This window comes from Rhipicephalus sanguineus, chromosome 3 (genome assembly GCF_013339695.2).
Source record: "Rhipicephalus sanguineus isolate Rsan-2018 chromosome 3, BIME_Rsan_1.4, whole genome shotgun sequence".
NCBI lineage: Eukaryota > Metazoa > Arthropoda > Arachnida > Ixodida > Ixodidae > Rhipicephalus > Rhipicephalus sanguineus.
Window position 1 is genome coordinate 217,627,408 of NC_051178.1, and position 26,757 is coordinate 217,654,164.

The following is a 26,757-nucleotide window of genomic DNA, read 5'->3' on the forward strand; positions in this document are numbered from 1 at the left end:
AAAACGACACAGCGGACAGTACGAACGAACATATCACGTACAACGGGACAAACCAAGATGTATTGAGACGCCACGAAAATACGACGAAAGTTCCTGTGGTATTCGACGCCTCTTCCCGAGCAAGGCATCCGAAGCAGCGAGCAAGCAAAGCAACGAGCGAAGCATCCGGAGAGACAGACTCGTCACGTGAAATACATCAGCGAAGATGGAAAGACAGTGAACGAGTACTAAGCGATCTCGGTAGCCGGTGGCGACGAGAGCACTTCGAAGAACTTCGCTCCATTCACGTCAACAAGAATAGAAGCGAAGAATCGACGAGGATTGGAGACATGAAACTAAAGGACTCGACAAGACAACTGCGGGAGATGGAAGAGTCGCTGAAGCATTTACGGACAGCGACTTCAAAGTTCGTTGATACACCGTGCGCGCTACTGCGGGCACGGTGCGGAGACCGGTACAGATGTTGCACCGCCTGGAACGTGCCGGAAAAGCTTCGAAATCTGGTGGACAATCGACTCGAAAGAAGCAGACCCGCGCGAATTGTTCGGCCGGGAGCTGTTAAATATTCTTTCGGAAGAGGAGCAAAGACGAAGAAGTGACAAGGGAGCGTGGTCCCGAGCGCACGCCCGCATTCCGTTTTTAGTTTTTTACCCAGCGTCAAATAAACAAGACGTTCTCTACTTCGGCTCCGCTTCCTGGTTTTCAACATGTCATTCTGTTCGAATGACATTAAAACGTCCAGTGTGGCAGGGGTATAATTCACTTCCAAAGTGTACCTAAATACTCATTCTCCCGATCGAAACCCATCGCTAGCGCGCCAACACTGACGTAGATCTGTAGGATGGGCAACGAAAGTTGTAGTGAAGTCACACCAAATCTGCTGTAGTAACGTGAGTGACCTCCGGACCCCCGCCACTTCCGCAACGTACGTACCGGCTGTAATGAACTAGAATATATTCTAGTTCACTATAGTACCGGCAAAGCATCGGTTGCTACATCACTCGCCGAGTTTCGATCGCTTCATGGCTATGTGCGTCACAGCCTTGTGTGGTCACGTGACCACGCCTCCTACACCTCTACGTCACTGCCCAACCTCGGCGCCCAGAAACCGAAACCGAAAGTTGTCCAAATCAAAAGGCGATATTAAATTATTTAGCGAGAATACATGAATCTTGGTGCGTGCATCATACTTCCTGGAGCTATAGGAAACGCTTACAACAAAGAACGCGCAAGCCGCAAATTTGGTGGCACCACCCCTTTAACGGTGAAAGCGTAATCAGAGAATGAGGTGTGATAGCCAGAAGAGCGTCGCATATTGGACGCAGAACTTGGTCGCCATCCCACGGCATGTTAAAATGTGATTGAACACCATGGCCGGACTAGAGGGAAACGCAAAGCGCGTCGTGCTGCCCCGGCAGCCCGCCCACGATTTTTCTCGGGGCGAACGCGTCAGCGGGGAACGCGTTGTTACAGCCAGGTGAGGCAGGCGCGCGTCACAGCACTATTTTTGGTTTGGATTAGCGTGATGATATGAGCGAGACCGACGCTTTTACGACGCTAGGGCTAAGGTTGCCACCTCGCGGTGTGTTAATTCATTGACAAACTTGAACTTCTTTTGAAAACGTACCGAATGGGACGGATGTGTAACGCATTGCAGGTGCTAGTCGTGGAGGCCACAGTAATGATGAATTACTTTACTGCTCCCAAAGGGCAACACCACCCCGCCGACCGGGAGAGTGGTAGATATAAAAGGCGCGTTTGTAAAACCTCTAAAGTCTGTGACCGTGGCGCAGTGGATAGCGTGCCAGGCATCTGTTGCTGTGGACCGAGCGGTCGTGGGTTCGATGCCCGTTGATGGAACTTTCTTTCTTTGCCATCTGATCGTGTCTATTTTTTCGACGTCAGTTCTGTGACGGAAATACGCCACTGAAGTCTTGGTGGACCCCGGCATAAAACACTTTCGTGTTAAAAATTTGTTCACGCTGGGCAGTCGCCACTGCCGCACCGCACCACAAGTTCAGAAACTCGCTTCGTTCCGGCGTGCAGTTAAAACGCTGCTGTGAACGAGCGCCCGAAGACATTTGGGCCCAGAGCAGACATGATGGTTAAGCACAACATTACCGTTGTCAGATGATTGCGCGACCGTAGCGAAAGAAAGACTAGCTACCGTCGTACCCCCCCTGTTAGGAGTGGTGCTGCTTGAACATGCTGGCGCGCCCATAAAAGCTGAAACAAAAGCCACTCCCGAACAAGCGAGTAATGAAGCTGTCAGCACGCCGTAGTGTCATTGATTTTTCCTTTGTCTTACCGTAACCGGAGGTACAGATTTCGTGTAAATATACTATTCGATATTTTTGGCCACTGTTCGGCACTATTCGATTCGAATTCGATTCGAGACGAAATTTCACTATTCGCACACCCCTACCAGTGAGTGATCGTCGTACACTGCATTAGCCAGAATCACTGGGTGCCGCTTTGTGGTTCAAGCACATCGTAATGCACTTGGCGCCGTCCTAAACATCGAGTAGTAAGTATCGTGTGAATGCAGCGTTTCGACGACCCAGTGGTAAACAAAAACAAGGCTCCAAGCCATGCTCCTGCGCGCCTTTCTTTTACCGGTTACGCGACGAGCTTTAGATGGGCTGGATATGTCCTTCTATTCCTTCTACTACCGAGTAACATTTCCAACAAGTCTTCGGCACTTGATTCATCGCCTAAAAGGAACAGAAAATTGGAAATGATAAAACTGTGTGGCCGAGCGCTACCTTGGGGCGAAATGTATACACCGATGTATTTCGATTTAGGTTTGTGTTAAAAAACCCGGATGGTCAAAAATTAATGCCTTGTAAGTAGTGCCTTACAAGCATATCGCGGTAACTTCACATAAAAGCTCTTTTTTTTTTTAATATCTTGAGCTGTTCTGTGTCATTGTTAGAGTGGTGGAAAGCAGTGGACATCATTGGCTTGAAACACACAAACACACTTTTGTCCCATAAATTAACCGCATCTTTGCTGTATCACTGTCATCCAGCTAATCAATTGCAGAAAGCTGTGTGCTGAAGTGTTACATTTTTATACTGTTACTGGAATAAAAACAATGGCGTACGCGTGAAGCATCTTCATAGTGCTAAAGCACTGACAGCCACGTAGCTTTTCTCACAATATTTCTTGTCCTATACGTCACGGAGAACTGAAGAAAAAAACATACGAGCGAGTTTAGAGCACACAGTGTGCTATTCGGTAGAAGCAAGTAAATATGCAATTAGTTCAGTCACGCAACAGTAGCGCGAAGTGGGCGGAACAAGCTAAACACGTACAAATTAAACAGCAAAAGACGTTATGAAGTGCAAAAATGCATATTATCGCCGAAGACGAGTATCCTGTTCATTGGCAGGCTGCGCTCTCTCACAAATAATATTGACGTTCGGCGGGCTTCGTGCATTGATTGGGCATTGGAGAACGCATCAGTAGGCTGCAGTGAACGCCTTTTATTGGACGACAATCCGCTCACAGCGAAGCGTCGCTTTGTACATTTGTATATGCACACTAAGGCAGCGACGATGCTGGCACCTGTAGCCCAACCTCGGGGCAGAGAATCCCGCCCACCATGGACGTTTTCTTCCATCTAAAAGCCACGTAGACTGCCAAGTAATACGAGGCTGTCGATTCTGCTGATGGTGCACTGATCGTCAGAATGCAGGTGTGAGGTATGGTCATAATCAGTTGCCAAACTGTCTTCATCGCACGTTTCTTAACGAGGACCTCATGACGCTTTCAAAAGCAAGGTACAACTGGCTAATCCTGGTGGGATGGTCTTGCATGTTTTACTCAGCGGCGGGGAATAGCCACATTTCAAGATGCTGCAGCTCGGCGCAAAAGAGTGCCACTGGTACAGCTTGAAAACTGCTTGCCGCCAAGGAGTGCTCGGCAGTCTCATTTCACCCAAGTCATCGAGAGTAACCTCGCAGCCAACACACGTGGCCCTACGGGAAAGAGCAACACGTGTGCCCCCGCGACAGCGCTGTTCTCGAGTGGGCGGCGGCTGCCTTCGGAGAGCTGAAAAAGTATCCACCAACGTTGGGCCTACCCTTGCAAAGAAAAAGACCACGGCATGGAGAACGGGGCAGCCATAATGACGACAGTGCCTCCGCTTCCAGGATGGAGCCATACTGGTTCTAAGCGCAGTGCTTAGCGCGAGGAGGGTGCTGCGCATGCGTTTCAAGTTATTCAGGGTGTCTACCGAGTTGACATTTCTAAATTAACCGAGTTTTCCAGGTTTTCCTCGAGTGTTTTTGCTAAAATTCCCAGAGTGAAACAGAACTTTGTTTTATGTCAAGATGGGTAGACACCATGTCGCTCGATGATGTCACTCGCTAGTACGCACGTTAAAAAATCAAGATGACTTAATCCCATTTGAATAGTACTGAGAACAGTTCAACCTCAATATAGCGGAGTTGGTAAAAGCGGCAATTTACTTCGTTATATAGAAAGTGAAACTGAAATTTGACCTTTGATGCAAGGCATAGTTACCGAAGGATTAATTTTAAACTGAAAATGCCACAAGAATGCTCGACTAATACCGCAACATGAAAAAACTTTTTTTTTTTGCGTGAAAAAAAAATCAATTTTGTTGAGCCTGAAGTGCAGCAATCACAATTAGATGCCTTGCCAGAGTGTCACGTGTAGAGATGAAACAAATACAGGTTTAACGCACTGTGGAATTGTACTTATTGTCCTGCTGTGGCTTCTTGTCAAATCCTCGCGCGTTGCCCAGAGCACTGCGACGCCTTTGCTATCACGTTGCCCAGCCGAACCATTTGCTTTCCGCGAACGCGCAACATCGAAAGCCGGTATTTTCATTTTTCTCTTTGAGAAACACAGATTTCAGTCTCTTTGTGCTCGCCAGAACCTAACAGAAGATAATTTGTTTGTTATGTGCTGCCTAGGATCAGAACGTCTATCTGGCACGGTTTGCCGCAAAAAATATTAGCGTAACCACAGATGTGTTGCTGTGATCGCACTGACTCGCTAAGCAGTTAGTGATACCTATGTAGAAAGCAATGTTTATCTGAACTGCACACTGAACACTTTAGTTATCGTCACCCGTTTGAACATATTTTCCGTCCTCTTTGTTTACGTTCCACCTAATATACAGCCGCAGTAGTTCACCATAGCCAAACCAACCGTTGGGCTTAGAGCTGTACTCCATGGGCCACGATCGCTATGAAGAACGTGGATATTCAATTATGAAGAATCTAATAACTGTTCAAATGTAGTTTCGATCATACCTGACTGAAGTGAGGCCATATTTGCACCTTCGATTACACAAATCAGAAGCTAAACACGCCGAGATTTGGCGTTACATTGGCTCACTGTTGCCGGTGACGTGCGGCCATGGTGCGGCTTTCAGCGCTACAAGCCCATATGCAAGGAGTGGCTGGTAGAATAGGTTGATGTTATTATCAGACTAATACTTATGTCATATTGTGTTGAGAATGATAACTTCTTTCGATGCAGCTATATGAACTAAATTCACGACACTCGATCACACACTTCAAAGAAATCGTGCGCGCTCGACAGAAGATTGCTTTAGCGCATACGTACGTCCGTCGCTTAACTAAAGCTAAAGCTAGATATGTGTAGGACACAGAATAGACTAGTATTTTGAAAATATTCTATAAGCTTTTCTTTCAACTTCTCGCGACCCAATACCAAATTTTATATGAATTCCACCCAGCGCGCCCAGTTTTTTCCAATGTGCTGCCAGTGTTCCCAGTGCGCGGGCAGACACTGTACAGCGTGCCCAGTGCCTCCCAGTGCGCTGTAAGACACTGGGCCACTGGGTACGGTATTCCCAGCGTCTTTCAGTACACTGGGCGGCACTGGCCACGCTGTACAGTCTGTCCCAGTGCCTCCCAGCGCGCTGTAGTACACTGGGACACACTGTACAGCATTTCCAGTGCCACCCAGTGCGCTGAAAGGCACTGGGAGGCACTGGAAACGCTGTTTTTTTTATAGGGATGCTTTGCAGGCTTTGGGCTAAGCGATGCACAGAACTCTCTATAAGCACGAAGAGTGCCAGTATTATACTCGCAGACTGCCTCATCGACTGCTCTTCATCTCTCGCGGTGATGTAATAGAATGTTGCCATTATGGCCTTTTGCATGTCATCAACATCAGTGTTGTCAAAGATAGCCATACCATAATTAGTCGGTCTTTTAGTCAGGTCTTGAATCATGCCGCCCTATCTTCCAATTGGTTGATCTTTCTTGCTTCTTGATCACGGTGTAAGGCAAACATTTTTGTAAGACAAACAAAAAACTTTTTTTCTTACTCCGTGTTCTTGATACAGGTGTTTGCAGAGCTGTACCCATCCTCTTTTTAACATGATTCATAGTCTTCTTTAGCCAATGGAATAAAGCCGTATGTTTCTTCTTCAGAAATAGCCAGGAAAGTGTCACTGTCTCCATCAAAAACAATGGATGTGTACCGGAGGTCATTCTTTACAGCGACCTTCCGAGTAAAATTAAGGCAGGGGACGTGGCATTCAGTATTCCTTCGTAGGTTTTGATGAAAATTGGCACACTTATTGCAAACATTGCTGCGATGAAATTTCTGAGCAGTTTATTCAATGACGCGGGTTGGTCCGATATAAATTCAACTCCCTGCTTCACACATGCTCATTTGTAAACCTCGCCTGTGATGCGTTTCATCATCTACTCGGTCGCAGAAACAGTAATTTGCGAGGCTTTTATTATTTTAGAAGAATCAGAGCTTGCGGCGACACCAAGCATGAATCTAAGCGTGCCTCAATTGCATCACCAGTGCTTTATTTCACGCCGAAGTGTGCTCGGCCACGGGGTCCAGTAAGTCGGCCCGCGTTATGCTGGCTGGCGGCATTCAGTGACCATGCGCAATACTCCTAGGCGCGGCGACGAAAAATCGGCGCGTGTAACGTGCTTGGTATCGCATCTTGGGGCACCGATGCACGAAATTGCTAGCCGCTGTTCCAAGCGGTTGCTACGCGACGAGCTCGGCCGCCGTCGATGCATAAAATGCTTATCCGCGCTTTCGAGGAGCCAGTGGACAATGTCATTTGTTGCCTGCAACGAAGCACACTGCGGCTTGTCCGCTAGTGTGATGTCCTTACCCGCAAAGTTCGGATTTGCCTCGTGAGCGGAGGCCTATAGACCTAGCCACGACTCCGAGCAGTAATACCCGTCACACGGGCACCCGTTAACTCCGTGCAACTCCCTCGTCGTTACGTCAACGGAGATGCGGTCTGTGTCACACGGTCTCCCTTACGTCAAGGAAGTTAAACGGAACGTTTCGCAAAGGGACATCGGCGATCTCCATTAGCGGCGGAATGGAGTACTCTCGTCCCCAGTAATCTGTAGTTATGGAAAAAAGCGCAAGCACAAAACAGCCGCAGTCAACACAATAATGAATTTCATTAATATTGAAAGTTATTTCACTGCATAATCCAGTCATAACCTGCGTTTAATGAAAAAAAAAAAAAAAACGCGTATAAGTGCACATACTCTCCGCACCATGCCTCGCGAAAAGTCGTCGTGCCGCCATTTTGAATAAGTGTCCCCGAGTCCGTGTACACCGTTGTGTTTACGTCTGTGCATCTCGTTTCCTTCTTATTGCGGTGCTCTTCGTTCTACTTCAGCACTACCAATAGTCATAGCAGTCGAGTGACGCAGGTTTTCTTCCTTCTCCGTCGATGCTGGCACTCGTACTGGCAGTACATGCGGACTGTCGTGGGAGCCATCCACAGCAAAGGCTTCGTGGACTGGACGTGAGACCTGTACCCAGCTGATATTGGAAAGGACAACGTGATTTGGGTGGTAGCGCAACTTCAAAGAGCTCGGCGACAACTTGCATCGTGTTTGACAATCGGTACGTGTAGAGAAGACGCGTACCAAAACAAACGTACAGTGTTGCCAGCACTCCTGTCAAAATTACTGCCAACATGCTTGCAGGTGCACGTTTATGTGATAAAGACAAAAAAAAAGTTGTGTTGATGTGATTAAATTATACTTTTTAAAATCCCACATACCATTGAGAATGTTTTCAGCGTGATTAGACGCGAAATATTGCATGCAGACGTAGGTGCAGCAGCGCCTAATGGACCCCTTGCGGCTTCTGTCCGAAGCTCGTAAAATTGCCGTGTGACATGGGCACAACTCCATCACCGTCTAACTCCCTCATGGAGTTTTACATTGATGGAGTTTAACGAAGTTCGGTGGTGGCCGTGTGACAGGGGTATAAGCTTGGTTGCGATGTGCGTGACTGTGGTGCCCGATGTTTCAAAGTACGTCATGTTCGATCGCGTGTACGAAGAGTAGTCCCGTGATGTTCTTCGTATGGAGTACGAAATGCTGACAAGCAGAACTTCTTACCCGAGACGTGCATCTGCGATGTTCGCGACGAGCGCGGCACACTATCGTACTCTCATGATTGCGCTTCCGCTTGCAGCTGTCATACTAGTCAAACCTCGTTAATACGTACCCGCTTTAAACGTACTAACGGTTAAAATGTAGTTGCGACGAATCCCCGACCGAGTCCCATAGAGCCCAATGCATTCGCTGACCGCTTAAGCCGTAGTGGTTCACCCTATGCCTACCGGTTAGTGCGTACCCTGCGTACCGCGATAACTTTTTGTGCCATAAAATTTTACTGCGCCGCTCAACTTCCCGCCGCCAGAATGTGCCGCCAAAGGTCTTCCGCCTTTTTGAGAAGTGCGCAGATCAGTCGATCCCCGATTCCAACTCCCGCGCGATTGCGGCGACGCCTTTGCGGGTAAGCATCGGGAAAGAATGAAGGTGAGGTGGCGGCCACCGACGAACACGCCGACATGACTTATCACCGACAGCCTTATCACAATAAGTATCTTCAGCTATCTGCCCCGGCACGCATGCGGCGCAGCGCTACTTTTTAAGCAGACTGCACACTTTTATTAGGCGACAACCTGAACGCGCCGGGCCGCCGATCGCTGCCGCTTCGTTGGCGCGGCCGTCTTCAAGGTTGAAGTTGAATTAATGACACAAATGCTCGGGCAGGGACGAAGAACTTCAGCCATGTACCAACTAGCCCGACAGCAAACGCTACTAAGCCGCCATCAGGCGTGCACCGCTTTGTAGAAGCGAAAGCTGATCGCTGTTGCGTAGTTAGCGTTGCGGGTCGCGGGCGCACGATCTGGTGCGAAGTGGGTACGAACAACATTCCCACGATAAATGCACGCGTGCGGCACAGCAAGCGGCCCGGTAGTGACGGCGTGAGCAGAGTAGGCGACGCGCTGCACGCAACTAGCCGGGAGACAATCTGCTCCATGCGGCCGTACCACGTTTCACTGGAACTGTGTCGGTTTTCGTTTAGTAGCAGATCGCGGTTAGACGCACGCACATATACCGCGGAAAGCAGACACTGTCCGTTCTGTCACTATGCCAGTCACTGCGTTGACCGCGTATCCCGGACCCTGCAATAGTTTCGAAATGCTCTTCGGCGTCGCCACTACGCGCTATCGGGTGGTCGTGCCAGTGTGCCAGGATCTTTTCTCCATTTTGGCAAAAAGACAGGAAAGGCTTTGCAGTGGGTACTTTAGGCAATATTTGCAGTGGCACTCTATTTATTTGCTGGCGGCGATGGCGTACGCTAGGAGATGAAAATTTGTACTTGGTGTTTAACGCGTACTACCGTTTAGTGCATAGTTATGCCGCGTTCCCGGCAGGTACGTATTAACGAGGTTTCACTGTATAGGGTAATCCTATTCTAAATTATCATCGACCTGAGCACACAGAACGACTGCAAACGCATCACTAAGTAGCAAGATTTTCGACAGTCGTAACCTTGCAAAGCGTCCCTTCTTAGCGAGCATTGGGCCAATGGCGAGGCATGCTGGAGCAACATGGAGGACGTGGCCAATAGGAGGCCTCGAAACGACCTTCAAACGTTTGCTTTTTGTGCGTTTGGTGTTGAAGGAAGGAGCCAGCCGAGGCGGGGATTTTGAAGACTGAGAAATGCTCTTTCCGACGTGCTCAATATGGCGGCGCCCAGTTGTACTGTTATGGAGCTATATTTTTTAAAAAACACTGCTTTTTTGCTATCTCCGCATTAATTTCCGGCCCCTCATATGCGCAACAATTTTTTTCAATGCACTTATAGATGGTTTTCAGTGAAGATATTTTGGAATCACATAGAAACAGGACTACAGAAACTGAAGATGTGATTCTCAAAAAATCGATTTTCTTGCCATTTTTCACGATACGAAAGCTGCGTCCCCCCTTAAAGGGCCAACAACTAAATTTTGTGGAACCCGTTTTCTTCAGTGAAACAGCAAACTTGCTGGTCAATGTCTGATCACAGAATGATAATGTGAAAAATGCCATGAAACATCTATACTATAATCAGATTTTTTTTCTATCTGCTGAGGTGTCTATGGTGTACACGCAATACAGGGTGCAAACAGTGGGAGGTTAAATCCTCCATGGGGAGGTGAGCACAACAGTGATTCGTGCCTGTGCACTGAGGGATGCTCAGCAGGCATGCACTCAGCGTCAACTCCTTTTACCTCGTAAGCAGCATAGAGCGGAGGTCGATAATATGCATACTATGAGCACTAATTATAGTGCACAAAAAAGCATCAGACTAAATACGGCGAACGGAATAGCTTCATAGTGCAGCACCTCTAAACTGTGCGACATACTGTTTTTTCTTTACGTTTAAATGCAATTTATAAAAATAATCCTACTCAATTTGCAAAAGGGATGCTTGAATCTGTCACTATAATTCACGGTCTTTTCATTTCCAACAGGATCTTTTTGTTTGCGATTGTCTGCATCCACACTACATTCAATCATCGCCCCTACTTAGTGAAGCTGATGCTACAGTGTGCTCAATATTACTAAGCTATTAGGTGCGTAAACAATTGCAGAACGTGTACTGCTAGTGCGCGAGCAACTGTGTGCGTTAGCACTAAACGCAGACCATGTATCACAACCCAGCAGACTCCATTGGAATGTTTCACCACAGTACACACACGATACACAGGCTCAGTGCTCTAATTTCCTCCGCCAAGAACTTTATGCAGTGCAAATGACATACGTCATATCTTAAAAAAAATTCGAGGGGAGAAGTGTTCAAATCTTCATTGGCGTGAAGAGGTCATTTACAGTAAGCGGTGCCTAGGCAGCAGCATTGCTGATGTGGCTACATCACAGTACACACAGCGATTAGCGAGATAAGAGAACACTTGTCTATGTGTTACTGCCAGTTCCTGAACTGCAAATAATAATAACACACACAAGGAGGCGCCGGTACTTCAGTTAGGCCAAATACAAAAAGCGCATGAGTGAAAAGAGGGGAGTGGGTTCCATTGCAACATGGAAAAGCTGCTGTTATGATTTACCAAGAATATTTTGGGTCAGAAATGCTCCACTGTTGCATAAGCAGGAGGAATAGGGAGTTTTTGCGCAAGCTCCACTTGAATGGGAGCAGAGAAATAGGATTGTAGCAGAATGGCACAAATTGTGCTGCTGACAACCACTGAGGAATGCAGGAAACATATGCACAATGCATTTACACACCATGGCCGGAAAGTCTTCTACATAATATTAGAAAGCATCTACAAAGCCCAGTGCAACTTTTTTACTTTTCTCCTTTAACATATTGGTCAAAGAAAATTAACAAGGGGCCAGGGATTGCAGATAAGAATATAACACCCCAAATATCCCATGACTGATTCAATGTAATGGACTGAACACCAGAATGGTGTCTCAGAATGGTACATACCTTCGTCGTCACTGTCCCCTGTCTGCTCCTGAAAGTGGAGAAGAAGAAAGGTCACTTCGGTGCTCTCAAAGTGTGATCCATAATTATGCCGGAATGAAGACGTTCGAATGAAAACAACAGATGGATATTTCTTATGCTTATGGAGCCACACAGCTCCCTGTAAGGGCCAACCACTGCGATTGTTCAACTATGTCAGAGCAATGGTGCTCCTGAGACGCTCCTCTCACTGGACCGATATGAAAAATACATAGCAAATCAAAACAATTTTCAATGAGCAAAACACCGAAACTCAACCGAGCAGTACTGTCTTCGCATGAAGTGTAAAAATTCTATCCACATACGAATAGACCCGGTGGACCCTGCATACATTATGGAAAGTGTTTCCATATGGTAACCTAATCACATGCGCACTCAGCAGCCAGTACGATATTACCGTACTCTTAGTGTGGTAAATAAGCAGTTCTAGCTAAAACACTAATCGAGAAGAAGGGCGTCTTTTGCTGCAAGTGATTATGATAAACCAGCGCTGGTCAGGTGGCGTGCCTAAAGTTTACACGATGCGCCGCCATTGCAAGCTGGCTTAGAAACACTTAGTCTTTACAACGCCGCCGCGAGGTGTACGAGGCCACGTTGAAACGCCTGCTGAACACCATTCGACGCTGTGATGGCGGTCTGCTTTTGCTCAATGTGCATTGTTTCATAAGAGCTTCGGAATGTGCAAGACCACCGAAGATTGGGAAACTTCACTGTGCTGTGGCGCACCGGGCGAGCAGCCATGCCGTCGTTTATTCGCCACTACCGTTTCAGCGATGTGGCGTGCACGCACGGGTACCTTCGCGAGAAAAAGTACAGAAGCTGGCCAAAGCAAAGTACTATGTCTATGATGTTGAAGAAACAGTTTTTGGTAGAGACAGCGATTGTGGCCTTTCGGCAAAGTGCTAAGCATCGCACGACGAAAGTGACTGGTGTGTTTGAATTGTGCAAGCGAAGCTTGACACGATATGCAGTGTGCTCATTCGGTGCCTGCTTTGAAATAAAATCAGTGTCTCTGGCAGCACTGAGTTAACATTTGGCCCAGAGACCGCTGTTTTCAGCCAGCACATCACATTTACGTAATCTGTAGTTACAGCCCTTGCATTACGTTACAGCGATGTTTCACTACCCGCTACACTTTCCTTTACAGTGTTTTCAACAGCTAGTATGCGCCTACTAAGTGCTCGTATAAATGTCTTTTAAAAGAAGGTGTCTGAAGCCGACGGCGAAATAAATGTCCAAGGCAACCTGTACATGACAGGCCGGTGTAATGTGGAGATTAGTGGCGTTAGCGGAAAAGCAAACATGTCACAGCAGTCGTGCTTTAATGACGTCGACACATCATCGTCTGCAGACAGTTAGCAAACTTTCGGTCGGCCGGCGTCTAAATCTGATACTTAAAAAAATTCGGCAGATCCCATGTACCGTAGGAATCGATGTTATGCGAAGCATGCGCGGTATGGTGACTGTGGCATAATTTTTCATATTGAGCGAAAGTTTACGGAATAACGCTAGAGAATTGTGGAAGTGGTATAAACACACTCATATATGCTGAAGAGTTGCATATGTATTATATAACCAGTTGTTTACAGTTGCGTAACGATGCCAACAGCAATATGGTTGTTACCAACACCAGACGCGGTAAGCTGATATGTAGTGCTTATATTCTTCAATACTGGATAGCGCGAATCCGAACAGCACAAAGAAAAAACACAAATGCACAGGACAGGCGTTACTCGCAACTAAGCTTCATTCAGAAAAGTTCCCCAGGATATACACACAGCCGAGTGGCACGCGCAGGCGCACTGCACGTACCCTACAGTCACAGTTGCAGTTGTTATGCTTATACTTGTCCGTTATGACGGAGAATGCACGCGCGTTTTACGAACCCGTGTGTATGTGTAGAAGGTGTCCTTGACAGTTCTTGAACAAAGTCATCATCACCGTGACCAGTGAGCACCAGCAGCTAAGCCAGACTTGTTAATCGGATCCGTTCGTGATCGCGGCTACGAGGTGTTGTAGTGTGCACGTACCTCACAGGAGTACGGCCACTAGCGTGGGTTCGGACTTAGCGAGCCACAGGGCCGCTTCTGCCGTCGCCTCGCGTGAGCTAGCGCGCCGCTGCACACGTACGTTCGAGCGCAAACAAGGCGCCGAGCGTAGCGCGGCAAGTACACAGTACTGCTCCCGAAATCCGCAACACTTTATTGCCTGCGGCAACACCACACAACGCAGTACAACGCCCGCTCCCAAAGGCGGCGGGAGAAGCAAAACAGGCTTAACCACGCCACGGGCGAAAGTACAACACAAAGGGTGCCGCGAGCACGTCTCCGCGGGCAAAAGGGCTCACGGGGACACGCCGCTGAGAGAAACGTTCCCTCGCGACTATGCTGCGTGCTCTCACGATCAGCGACCAAAACAGGGCCCGATCGCTCGAGCAAGGGCAAACTCCGCTCGCGTTGGCTTCGATAGATACGGTTTCGGCGTAGTAAGACCACGCGCGAATGCACCGCACCGCTCTTCGGCCTAGCGTTCGGAAAGGACAACGTAAGGTAAGCGCTCGCCGCTGGCGCAAGGCACCGTTGGCGAACTCCGTCCGAGCGAGCCCAAACAAAGGAGCCGACGGACGGGAAAGAAAATACGTGCTTACCCTACGAGGTCCAGAGAGTGTCCGTCTCCCCCGCCGCGCGCAACGTCTCGCGAGACTCGAACGTGGCGCCACCGTCGCGATCCGGCGCCGGGGTGAGGGGGTTTAACGTCACCCCCGCTCGCCCAGCGCCGTAGGACGGCGGAGGAGGGGAGCGACATGATCGGACATGAGGATGGCAGAAATAGGCGAAAACCCGCGCAATGGCGACGGGCAAGCCTCAATCCCCACAGTGTTAAGTGTAGTGAAGTGTGAGGTATAGCACAGCTGGTGGAAATCCTGGGTGCATCTTACGATGAAATTATATATGACTCCTCCAGCCCTGCACGCGGCAGCGAGGTCTTTTGATGCCTGTCTATATTCAAGCCGTCTTTCACACAGTATAAGAACCAGGCGTTGTTGGGTCTTGATAAATCAATGTTGAAGTCGCCGGTAATGATGAGAGGCCTTGTTCGCTCGGAATATTTATTGTAGGAAGAATCCACCCCGGTTTTTGCGTAATCGACGTGGTCCACGTTGCGGACTACGTGAATGAGTGCATGGTAGTTGAGCGTCTTCCAGGGGTGTTCTGTCCTCAGCTTCCTCACTCTCCTTGTGTCCTCCGCGGTGGTGTAGCGGTTAGGGCGCTCAGCTGCTGACTCGATGGTCGCGGGTTCGATCCCGGCCGCGGCGGTCGCATTTCGATAGATGCAAAATGCTAGATGCCCATGTACTGTGCAATCTCAGTGCACGTTAAAGAATACCAGATGGTCAAAATTCCGGAGCACTTCGCAACGGCGTCTCTCATAACCATATCGTGGTTTTGGGACATAAAACACCAACAATTGTTCTATTACCACTTTCCTTGTGTGTCGATGTTTATGTTCGCGTTCACTGTGTTGGTTGAGACTTTTGTATCACCTGTGGCACATACCCGCATAACATAAAATCTAGTATGCGGTTATGTGCCACACGTGACTGAGAGAAAGGGTTTCATGACGTACGCGACAGGTATTTTGCGTTATTCATGCCATGACCAGTGAATCGTGTTCGTCATACACTGATCCCCTGCTATGCCAATATTGGTACATTAGAAGTTATGGAGACGACCAGGAGAGCGCCCAGACGTAGGCGGCTAGATAGATAGATAGATAGATAGATAGATAGATAGATACGTAGATAGAAACACCCAAAGTGCCTGAGGTTCGCTAAGAAATGCTTCGCATTTAAAAAGAATGCCATTGAGGAACCAAGTGGTAATTGACTAAGTGGTGGTTCCGTGTTTGACATGCAGTGTGTGATCAGTAATGGAACATGCGTAGGCAACACGATTTTTCTAGCAGTTGTCACTTTGTAAGCGGTCTAGAACTGTCTATTCATAGGCCTATTTATACTGCAAATATGAACAAGCTAAGATGTTCGCAGAAGTAGCCATAGCGTCCCAAAGTTGACCAATTTTCAAAAACGCAACACTTTGAGAATTTTTAAAAATATATAATTTGCTCAGAATCCAATGAAATGACAAGAGGTATTTCCCCTTTACTTCTATTTGTGCTAAAAAGAAAGATATTTGTAATACAGTAAAACCTCAGTGATGCGATCAGGGCTCGTACGTATTTCGGAGTGATATGAATTTTTCTGTGGTTCTGGCCAAGGCCCATTAGCCTGCAATTTAATGGTGTACGGTTGTTCCAAACAGATTTTCACCCCACAACATTTGATACAAACGTACACTACCGCGCAGGTACAGACATGTGGTGCCCGCGCTGTCGCGGAAGACGCGGCAATCACACGCCCGTGCAGGAACCCAAGTGTGGTTGGTTATGTGCGCCGCGCCACCAGTTGCCTATCAGCAGCGCATCGTAGCCGCCGAAATATTGCATGCGAATCTTGGAGGCCTTAATGTGCCTTCGCGTTTAGATTACAGATGGTGTTGACGTCACGTTTTTTTTTTTCTCCAATGCGTTGATGCGTGCTGCTGTGCTCGAGGTAGCGTCGATGTACTATGCTTACACGCGCCTGAGTCGGACATCCTGTGAAAGGTGGACAAGGACCGAAAAAAGAAGCGGACGGCCTTGGCGAAGGAGCTAGGCCTCGCAATGTCAAGTTGCTTGCGATGCGCACACAAGCTCACTCTCCGATTTGCATGGGAGAGTCCAGAATTTTCAGCAAACCTCCTGATTGTGTGGGCACGGCCGTAAATCTCCCAAAGAACATCCCCAATACCACTGCAATAAGAAAATAATAAAAAGGGCAGCTATTCTAAAATTTTCTGGCCTTCATCTTTCGCGTGCAAAACACTCAACTCACTTTCGCCGCAGTACTCTGGTGTCATGTGGAAAAGCGTACTAAGATTGGGAAGGGGCTACCAGCTGTCACGGGACACAGCACTTTTGGTTCATTAATTGCACATGCGCGCACACGCCGCATATTTACGATAACAACTATGATTGTCGACAAACAAAAAGCGTTACTGGCAATCATTCAGAGCTGTTCATGACTTTGCTGTAGCCCTGAGAAACAACTGAAAATGTACGCCAGTTTAATTTGCACACTAACTTTCATGTTTTCTGGTGATACGAATTTCGGATGATACCAATATTTTTGGTGACACCACGAGATTCGTATCACCTAGGTTTTACTGTACCATATTTACTCGAATCTAAGCCGATGTTTTTTTTTTCGAAAAGAACGATGTCCGAAAGGGGGGGGGGGGGTCAGCTTAGATTCGAGTACAATGATTAAGTTTTCTTTTTTTCTGGCCTTGCAAATTTCAGGGGTCGGCATAGAATTAGGGCTGGCCTAGATTCAAGCAAATACGATATATAGCTTCAGCAGCTGTCATCATGGCTGCGAATTTACGAAAACGTACTCTTCGTGAAACGGTTGTCGTCAACCACCGTTTGTCGAACTTTCCTCTGTTGAAAAATTTTTTTATTTGAAAACGAATTGTGATTTCGTGCTATTCAGTCATATGGGCACAACATACAAAATTATCAGGAAAATCAGAAACATCAAGTATACAGCTTTTTTTTTATCTATTGTGCAAACCACAGGCATAAATTCATTATATAATATTCACAGTGATGCTACTGAGGACTACTGATTTGGAGCAACTTTTGGAGCAGCAATATTTTCGTTTTGGAGCCCTTTGGAGCAGTGAAAATTTCCATCTTGGAGCATTTTGGAGCAAGTAATTTTGCCTCTGGGAGAAATCTGGAGCAGCTAATTTCACCCCTTGAAGTACACTGGAGAAGCAAGTTGCATTTACATTCAAGCACATGACTAACTATTATGGGATTCTTAAAGGGCCAGTAAACAACCCCGAGGTCTAAAAATTGTAATGAAGGGAAATATGCGCACTTTTGCTATGTGAACATGCTGCCGCAATAATTTTGCGAATACGTGCTATAATAAGGAAGTTACAGGGGTTAGAACATCCGTTTCAGCTGGTTTCAAATTTTCGCGCGGCCTCACCACCCTTCTCCGCCACAAGGAGGGGAAGGTCTAGCCAGTCGTCGTGACTCCGCCCACTTCGCCAACCTGACACGACGTCAGCAATTGACGTCATCGGCGAGCGGGATCAGTCGCAATGTACTTCCGCTTGCTGGAGCTCCTGGTTGTTTATTGTTTACATTGTCGCACGTGCTCCGCAACTTGACAGGTAGTTTTCGGCTTTTCGGTATTTTTGAACCTTTGTGACAGTTCACAATGCAGCAGGAATGCATGCTTGCTTTCCAAGACGACGAAGGGGCGCGAGAGAAGAGCGTTGAGAACCCCACTTGCCGCAAGGGCAACCCGTCTGAGCTACAGGAGATTCCCCCTTTCTCTGCTCGATTTGCAGCCGACAACTGAACAACGCTTCCTCCACGTGTTGCTCATGTCGAAGGCAAACTGCGTGCAGGTGCCATGTAGTGCGGGGAACATACGCATGACAACTGCGTTACTGCGTGGCCGAAACCGCATCACCGCAGGGCCAAGAAACAAGGCGCAGTTTCGTAGCGGTGGGTGGGAACAGGAACTGACGTTTACCTGGCTTAGACCAATCGACGAGCTCAGTGTTACGTCAACTCGCCGATCGCAAAGTTTGCGTCACTGCGCGTACGAGGAGGATTGGTCAGGCATAGGAAAGAAGCGCGGGAATTGTTTTTCGAAATGAAGGGTCTGCGCGGCGCGCAGCGCTGTAATATTCGGAAAACGTGATCGCCGCGGTCTACTGTACGAATTAGTGAACTTGTTTGGGGGGTGTAAAAAAAAAGTCGCAGCCTGTTTACGGGCCCTTTAAGAAGAGCTAGAAATATTTCGATTCATTGCAAATCTCATGGAGAAAATGATCTCAGGAGCACTCCATTTTTCCCTCAATAACGCAAAAACAAGGGCATCATGCAGTTAAGTGTTCTGGAATAACCTCTTCAGCGATTGTTTTCAACACTAGCAAATAAACAGAGTACTCAAACAATGAAATTGTTAATTATGAAACAACACTAAATACATCTATGTGGTTATCAGCAGCAGTGGTGGTAGACAAAAGATGCGAGGTACAACAGTGCCTCAGAACTAAAGAGTGATAGTAAATTTACAGCGCAAAAAAAATCGAGAGACAGAAGAAGAAATACTACACAGGACAAGTGCTTACTGCCAACTACAACATTTATTGCGCGTAACCCATGCTTAAATAACATTGCTGTGTACCATGTGAGCATGAGGGGACGGAAAGGTAAAAACTTTTTACAAAAAATCAAACAAACAGAAATCGTAGCAACTATCATCGTATGCCCAGATAGTCTATCTCTTTTTGAATTAAGCTGATCGAGGCCTGCGCGACGCACACACCTGACAGAGAGCTTACATGCACAGCCTCCACGATTTCCCGCTGCATCTGCCCTGTGTAGATACAAAACAGCCATGTTACCAAATAAAGGCACACAACCACAATCGCAACAGTGCAGCGATAGGTGCAAGCTAGCTTGGCCTTTTAGAGAACTTTTCTCTCTAGGCTCGGAGAACGATGATATAAAAGCGCATCGAAGCCTTGCAAATTTCGTCTCGATGAAGATCGGTCTCCGATCGAAACGTCGACAAAATAAACCGTTGTTTTTTATGAAGGCGCATATACTCTTATACCTATATATATATATATATATATATATATATATATATATATATATATATATGAAGGAAAGTGGAAATTCTAAGGGCTCATTTTTCTTTGTTATACACAATATTAATGAGAACTAACAGACAATAATGCCAAGGAAAGTATAGGGGATGTTATTAGTAGTAAATGTAATGTAAATGTGAAGAAAGAAAAGTGGACGAAAAGATAGCTTGCCGCGGGCAGGGACCGAACCTGCGACCTTCGAATAACGCGTCCGATGCTCTACCAACTGAGCTACCGCGGCGGCCATCCCCCCGTCCACTTTATGGGGTATATAGGTGCATTTTAAACGTGGAGTGTTAGTCAGCGCCGCCAGTAGCCATGACGGCGAGTGTGGAACACTCTTTTTCTGCCATTTGGCGTCACGTAGTACGTGAACTTATTACGAGCTGGCAGCTGACCAATAATCCCTCGCATACTACCTGAAAGCATCAAGACTGCCAGAACGAGACCCTCGCTATGAATGAAGGAAAGTGGAAATTCTAAGGGCTCATTTTTCTTTGTTATACACAATATTAATGAGAACTAACAGACAATAATGCCAAGGAAAGTATAGGGGACTTTATTAGTAGTAAATGTAATGTAAATGTGAAGAAAGAAAAGTGGACGAAAAGATAGCTTGCCGCGGGCAGGGACCGAACCTGCGACCTTCGAATAACGCGTCCGATGCTCTACCAACTGAGCTACCGCGGCGGCCATCCCCCCATCCACTTTATGGGGTATATAGGTGCATTTTAAACGTGGAGTGTTAGTCAGCGCCGCCAGTAGCCATGACGGCGAGTGTGGAACACTCTTTTTCTGCCATTTGGAGTCACGTAGTACGTGAACTTATTACGAGCTGGCAGCTGACCAATAATCCCTCGCATACTACCTGAAAGCATCAAGACTGCCAGAACGAGACCCTCGCTATGAATGAAGGAAAGTGGAAATTCTAAGGGCTCGTTTTTCTTTGTTATACACAATATTAATGAGAACTAACAGACAATAATGCCAAGGAAAGTATAGAGGACGTTATTAGTAGTAAATGTAATGTAAATGTGAAGAAAGAAAAGTGGACGAAAAGATAGCTTGCCGCGGGCAGGGACCGAACCTGCGACCTTCGAATAACGCGTCCGATGCTCTACCAACTGAGCTACCGTGGCGGCCATCCCCCCGTCCACTTTATGGGGTATATAGGTGCATTTTAAACGTGGAGTGTTAGTCAGCGCCGCCAGTAGCCACGACGGCGAGTGTGGAACACTCTTTTTCTGCCATTTGGCGTCACGTAGTACGTGAACTTATTACGAGCTGGCAGCTGACCAATAATCCCTCGCATACTACCTGAAAGCATCAAGACTGCCAGAACGAGACCCTCGCTATGAATGAAGGAAAGTGCAAATTCTAAGGGCTCGTTTTTCTTTGTTATACACAATATTAATGTGAACTAACAGACAATAATGCCAAGGAAAGTATAGGGGACGTTATTAGTAGTAAATGTAATGTGTGTGAATATATATATATATATATATATATACACACACACACACACAGTCGATCCCGGATATATCGAATTATTGGCTATATCGAACAGTTGATAAATCCCCTTGAATTTCCCATGCAAAAGTATGGGGTTGGTGTGCACGTATATCGAACTCCCGTACAGCGAAACATCCGCTATATGGAACACTGCCCCGCGCCGAAGCCCAGGAAGTGCATTTTTCCTAACAACTATTGATCATTTTTCGGCCGCGTTCTTATAAGTTCCAATCTCTCGTCGCGCGCAGGGACGAAATTGCGTTGCTCTGGTTCGTTGCGCAGCGCTTGTCAGTTCACCGGTATATTTGACGCCCGGTCCACAGGTTTTAACGCATGGGCTAGTGTTTTTCAAAGAGGCTGATTGCCGAGGGCACCAAAATGAGAATTCGAAGTGACTTGGCAGCCTTGTTGTAACGTTTGCATTCCCTTCCTTGTCTGTTCCCGCACGATGGCATGCGGGCCCGCAAAGCAAGGCCTTCGAGATCCGCAACCTCGTGACGTATTTTTATTGTTTTCGGTTTTAAATGCTGATCTCAGAGGCTGCGCTTTTTTCGCATTTCTCGCTAAAGTAGCGGCTGCCTTCTGCAAAGCCACAAGTGCCATCGGTATCGCCAACATGTCGACGGTGGAGAAATGTTTCTTCATGCAGCGTTGTCTCTTGCAGAATGTGTACTTCGCGCTTTGATCTTGATAAGTCGTCATTCAGGAGACGAACTAAGCATTGTCCCGTCCGTAGCGATAAAAATGATGACCGGTGCTTGGAACGACGTCAAGTAAAGCACCGTCGGGCACTGTTTCCTTACGGGCCTTGGTGCCAGGTGACGACTTCGGGCGCGTCATGACCGCCGACTACGGCGTACGGTGCGTCAGTGAAATTTGCGACTTATCGTTTCCGGGCGCCGTATCCAACGGGAGCACAGCGAGTGACTTCATCGGTGCAGATAACGACGTAGCTGTTTCTTACTGCATCGAGATCATAGCTGACATTGCCGGTGCTGTGGAAATGGACCCGTGCGGTTTGAAGATGCCAGCCGCCGTTGCCACCGCTAAACCCTTTGCCGCGCTACAGAGCTCGCATCAGCGTTCAGCGTCGATCACCGTTGTGGTGGAAGGTGCTGAATTTACTTATTTGGAAAGCTTCAATAATGTTGACGATGACTTGATGAATTCACGGCGCGCAAGAAGCAAGACAAGTTGACGGACTTTTTTCACGCGAAATAAAGTGCGCTAACTTGCAAAAGAAGCTCTTGCCTTGTTCTTTAGCATTTGTGAGCGAATCGTCATGTTCGCGCTTTTTACGATTTCAGAAAACTGTGTCAAGGCCTGCAGTGCTTTAATTAAAGCCTTACATACGCATATTCCGTATTTCGAATTATCGATATATCGAACTATTTCATGGTCCCCTTCGAGTTCGATATATCCGGGATCGACTGCATATATATATAGATACTGCACAACGTCTATTGGTCTTTAGCAGCTATACCACCGTTTAACGTGGATGCACCCACATTGACGCTTGGTGGTACATCTTTATCCCGACGACTAACATCCATGATCAATGATTAAACAAACCCTTGTGGTAGCTGTAGTCGTTAACAATGAAAGCGTTATCAGCAAAAGCGGTTTGACCGCCTGAAGAACATCGCTGATAGGACACAGAAATTGGGCTAAAGTCGCCATCCTGCGGCATTTAAAGAGGTATTGAACAACACGGCCGGATTAGAAGGAAACGCAACGCGCGTCGTGTCTCCCCTGTAGCCAGGCCGCAATTTTTTTCGGGGCGATCATAAGCGGGGAACACGACCACCAAAGCGGCGTAATGGCCCGCTCACACCAGTGGCTCGCCTGACGCAACGGCGCGGTGCCGTAGAACGTCGGCCGTCGTCGCGTGCGGGAGAGCTGTCCAACGTGCACGGCAAACTTCGGCAGCAAGGATATCGCGCCTCCAAAAAACATCGCCGCACTGCCAAAAGCAGTTGTCGTCCACTTCGAATCTATCAAGTAGACGCTGTGCACTCTGTACCTTGTCAGCTCCGAATTGATGCTTCCATTTGCTTTAGATTCATGTCCTTAAGCTTCGACAGCAATGCTTAGCGAGTCGAGATGGGCACTTCCGAAATTTGTCCCAATTTGGCGTCGTTTTTGAGAGCCGTAGTCAAATAATCGATGCTGTAGGCTTAGCGAGTCGAGATGGGCACTTCCGAAATCTCTGACACAGATTACGCATTTGTTAGTTGTTTCTAATCCTCCTTAGCTGGCGCCACTTGACCTGGCGCCAGCTTGGGGACACTTTATCTGGTTTTATGGGACGCCTTTTTTAATGCCGGACAAACTACAACGCTCTGTTGACTGCTGGAACCATGCCTGGCAACGACCCGGTGTGCCGTAGTCATGACAACCGCTTCTCCGTCGCTGATTGGCCACGTCACTATCCGGCAGCCGTAGAACGATGCGAAAATGGGTCTCGGATCTATTCGCCCAACAGCAAAGAATCGTTGACGTGTGCGAACGCAAGCGTTTGTGCACGGCCACCTGAGAGCATCAAACAGCAAACGGCGAGCTGCCGTGCCGCTAGCGTGAGTGGGCCATCACAGTCAGGCGAGGCAGGCGCGCATCACAGAGCTATTTTTGGTATGGATGGATGCTAGGAGCGAGGCTGACACTTGGGCTAAGGTTGTCACCTCGCGGTGTGTTAAAGGGACACTAAAGGCAAATATTAAGTCGATGTTGATCGTTGAAATAACGGTCCAGAAACCTCACATTGCTACTTTTGTGCCAAGGAAGTGCTTATTTTGAAATAAAATGTTTTAGGGGTCCGCATCGCGTTAGCGCACTTCAAATCACTCGCTGTTACGATCAGCTTTGGAGTGCGAGGTGGCCGGCGCCATGATGCGCACTGATTTCAGTCACGCCTGTCACTCATAAGATTTCCCCTTAGGCCGGCGCTTGGAGGAGGTCATGGAGCGCGGCATGTTTCGGGAGCTTATGCCCGCGAGGGCAGGCAGACATGGATCCTGCAGCCGCAGACGGGTTCTGACTGGAACAAAGGGGAGGCCTCCGACGACTCTTTCTACCGGGTACAGTCGGCATGGGCAGCACCTACCTCGAGTTTTTCATCAAACCTCTGCATTCCTTTTGCGAGCGCAGACATGAGGGAGTGATTGAGTTCGGGAAAGCAGTCAGTCTCCCCCTAGAGGTCAGCGACACTTCACCCCCCCCCCCTTCTACCCTTTCAGACACTCATCCTCGCCTTGTGGTCGCTGGGGCGTGGCGTGAACATTGTGTGACTCATTGCCTCCGTTCTGGAAGCCGGACACCGGGACGACAAGTCGCCGGCTTGGCGGGAGCTACAGACACCGGTTTTGAGTGCCTCACGGTTGTCTGACTTGGGGCTTTATAAGCCGGAGACTTGGTGTAAAAATCTCTCTCTCTCTGCATCTCTCTCATCATGCCTCGGTAAATAAACCGCTGTTCTCTCTAGTACAAACGCACCTTCCTCTCTGCAAAAGATGAGCTAATGGCCACTCCGGCGGGGGCCAGCTACCATTGAGGTGACCCGCCGGAAACGAGTCGTACAAGTCTGATAAAAGCGTTGGGATGCCGCTAACTCCTGGTCGCAACACCGCCTGAAAGCAGTCTTTCTCACGTCACTGTTGCCGTGACCTACGTTGGCCGCCTTTACTGTGTGGTGGTGTGCACTGGCAGCGTGCACCATTCGGGCATCCAGCAACATCACATGCATGCGGCAATTTGTCGAGCTTTCTGTCAGAGTGACTTTCACGAGCACACAAAACACACGCGGCAGTACGCGATACCAAAACTAGCACTGAGACGCGTCCGCGTGAGCAAAGCAGGGCGCCGGGTGAAGTGCAGTTCAGCGACACGACACCATGAATTCAAAATCTCTCTCTCTCATCATGCCTCTGTAAATAAACCGCTGTTCTCTCTAGTACGAATGCACCTTCCTCTCTGCAAAAGATGGGCTAACGGCCACTCCAGCGGGAGCCAGCTACCAATGAGGTGACCCGCCGGAAACGAGTCGTACAAGTCTGATAAAAGCGTTGGGATGCCGCTAACCCCTGGTCGCAACACCGCCTGAAAGCGGTCTTTCTCACGTCACTATTGGCGTGCCCAACGTTGGCCGCCTTTACTGCGTGGTGGTGTGCACTGGCAGCGTGCACCATTCGGGCATCCAGCAACATCACATGCATGTGGCATTTTGTCGAGCTTTCTGTCAGAGTGACTTTCACGAGCACATAAAACACACGCGGCAGTACGCAATACCAAAACTAGCACTGAGACGCGTCCGCGTGAGCGAAGCAGGGCCGCCGGGCGAAGTGCAGTTCAGCGACACGACACCATGAATTTAACCGTCTTAGCGCGATTTCGGGCTTCTTTTTCACCGACCTCACTTGCAAATTTTTTTTTCTTTTTAAGGGGGGGGGGGGCACTTAGGGTGTGTTTTCAGCGTAGTCGTTTAGATACTGCGTAAATAAGAGACAAGAGATGCCAAAACGAGTGTTTTCCAAAAATTGATTTTGGCTATTTTCGCGATTTGATCACCGCGTCCCTCCTTAAAGGGACACTAAAGGCAAGTACTAAGTCGACGTTGATTGTTGAAATAACGGTCCAGAAACCTCGTAGTGCTATTTTTGTGCCAAGGAAGTGCTTATTTTGAAATAAAACCACGTTTTAGTGGTCCGCATCGTGTTAGCGCACTTCAAATCACCCGCCTCAAAGCGGTGTTTCTCACGTCACTGCTGCCGTGCCCAACGTTGCCCGCCTTTACTGCACGGCGGCGTGTGCCATTCGGGCATCCGGCAACATCACATGCATGCAGAGCAACTTTCACGAGCGCGCAAAACACACGCGGCAGTATGCGATACCAAAACTACCACTGAGACGCGACCGTGTGAGCGAAGCAGAGTGCCGGGCGAAGCGCAGTTCGGCGAAAACGGAATCTTTGAACCACGCGCGCCTTTCCCCATGGCGACGCCAGAGAGGTTCTTTTTTCCATGAATCAAACAGAAGCGAACAAGCAGCATGTTATTACGTCTCTTGAAGCACAGAAGGTTCTTTTTTTTAATGCAGCTAGTTTGATTACGAGTGATTAATTGTAGTCGGAACTCTCTCACGTCATCGGGATCATTTCCAAAATGTGTCGCTCGTGGCGCTCATCGTGTGATACATTTAGCTGAATTCCTCGGTAAGTAGGGCACTGCTCTTGATAATATTGCCGTTTTAGACGTTGTCATACACTGAGCTTTCACTTTGACATAAATTGTTATTTGCCTTTAGTGTCCCTTTAAGGCATTGACAAAATTGCACTTCTCCTATTGGAAATGCACCGAATGGGACAGACATGCAGCAACAACGCGTTGCAGATGCTAATCGCGGAGGCCACGGTCTTGATGCATTACTTCAGTTTACCGCTCCCAGAGGGCAACACCACCCCACTGACCATGAGCACTGCGAGAGGAAAGTGTGAGATATAAAATGCGCACTTGTAAAGCCTCCTGATTGTGTGACCGTGGCGCAGCGGATAGCGCGCCCGGCATCTCGTTGCGGACCGAGAGGTCATGGTTCGTATTAAAATAGTGTCTTTTCTGTAGCACAGTGGTTTCGTTCC

General features: G+C 48.0%; 1 protein-coding gene across 1 annotated transcript in view; it reads right to left on the reverse strand.

Moving 5' to 3' along the window:
- LOC119388302 (prostaglandin E synthase 3) overlaps positions 1 to 26,757 on the reverse strand; it is a 105,805-nt gene that overhangs the window by 35,057 nt on the left and 43,991 nt on the right. Inside the window, exon 4 of the mRNA XM_037655998.2 lies at positions 11,797 to 11,824. Within this exon, the coding sequence (XP_037511926.1) occupies positions 11,797 to 11,824 (28 nt within the window). The remainder of the gene's footprint in view (positions 1 to 11,796; positions 11,825 to 26,757) is intronic.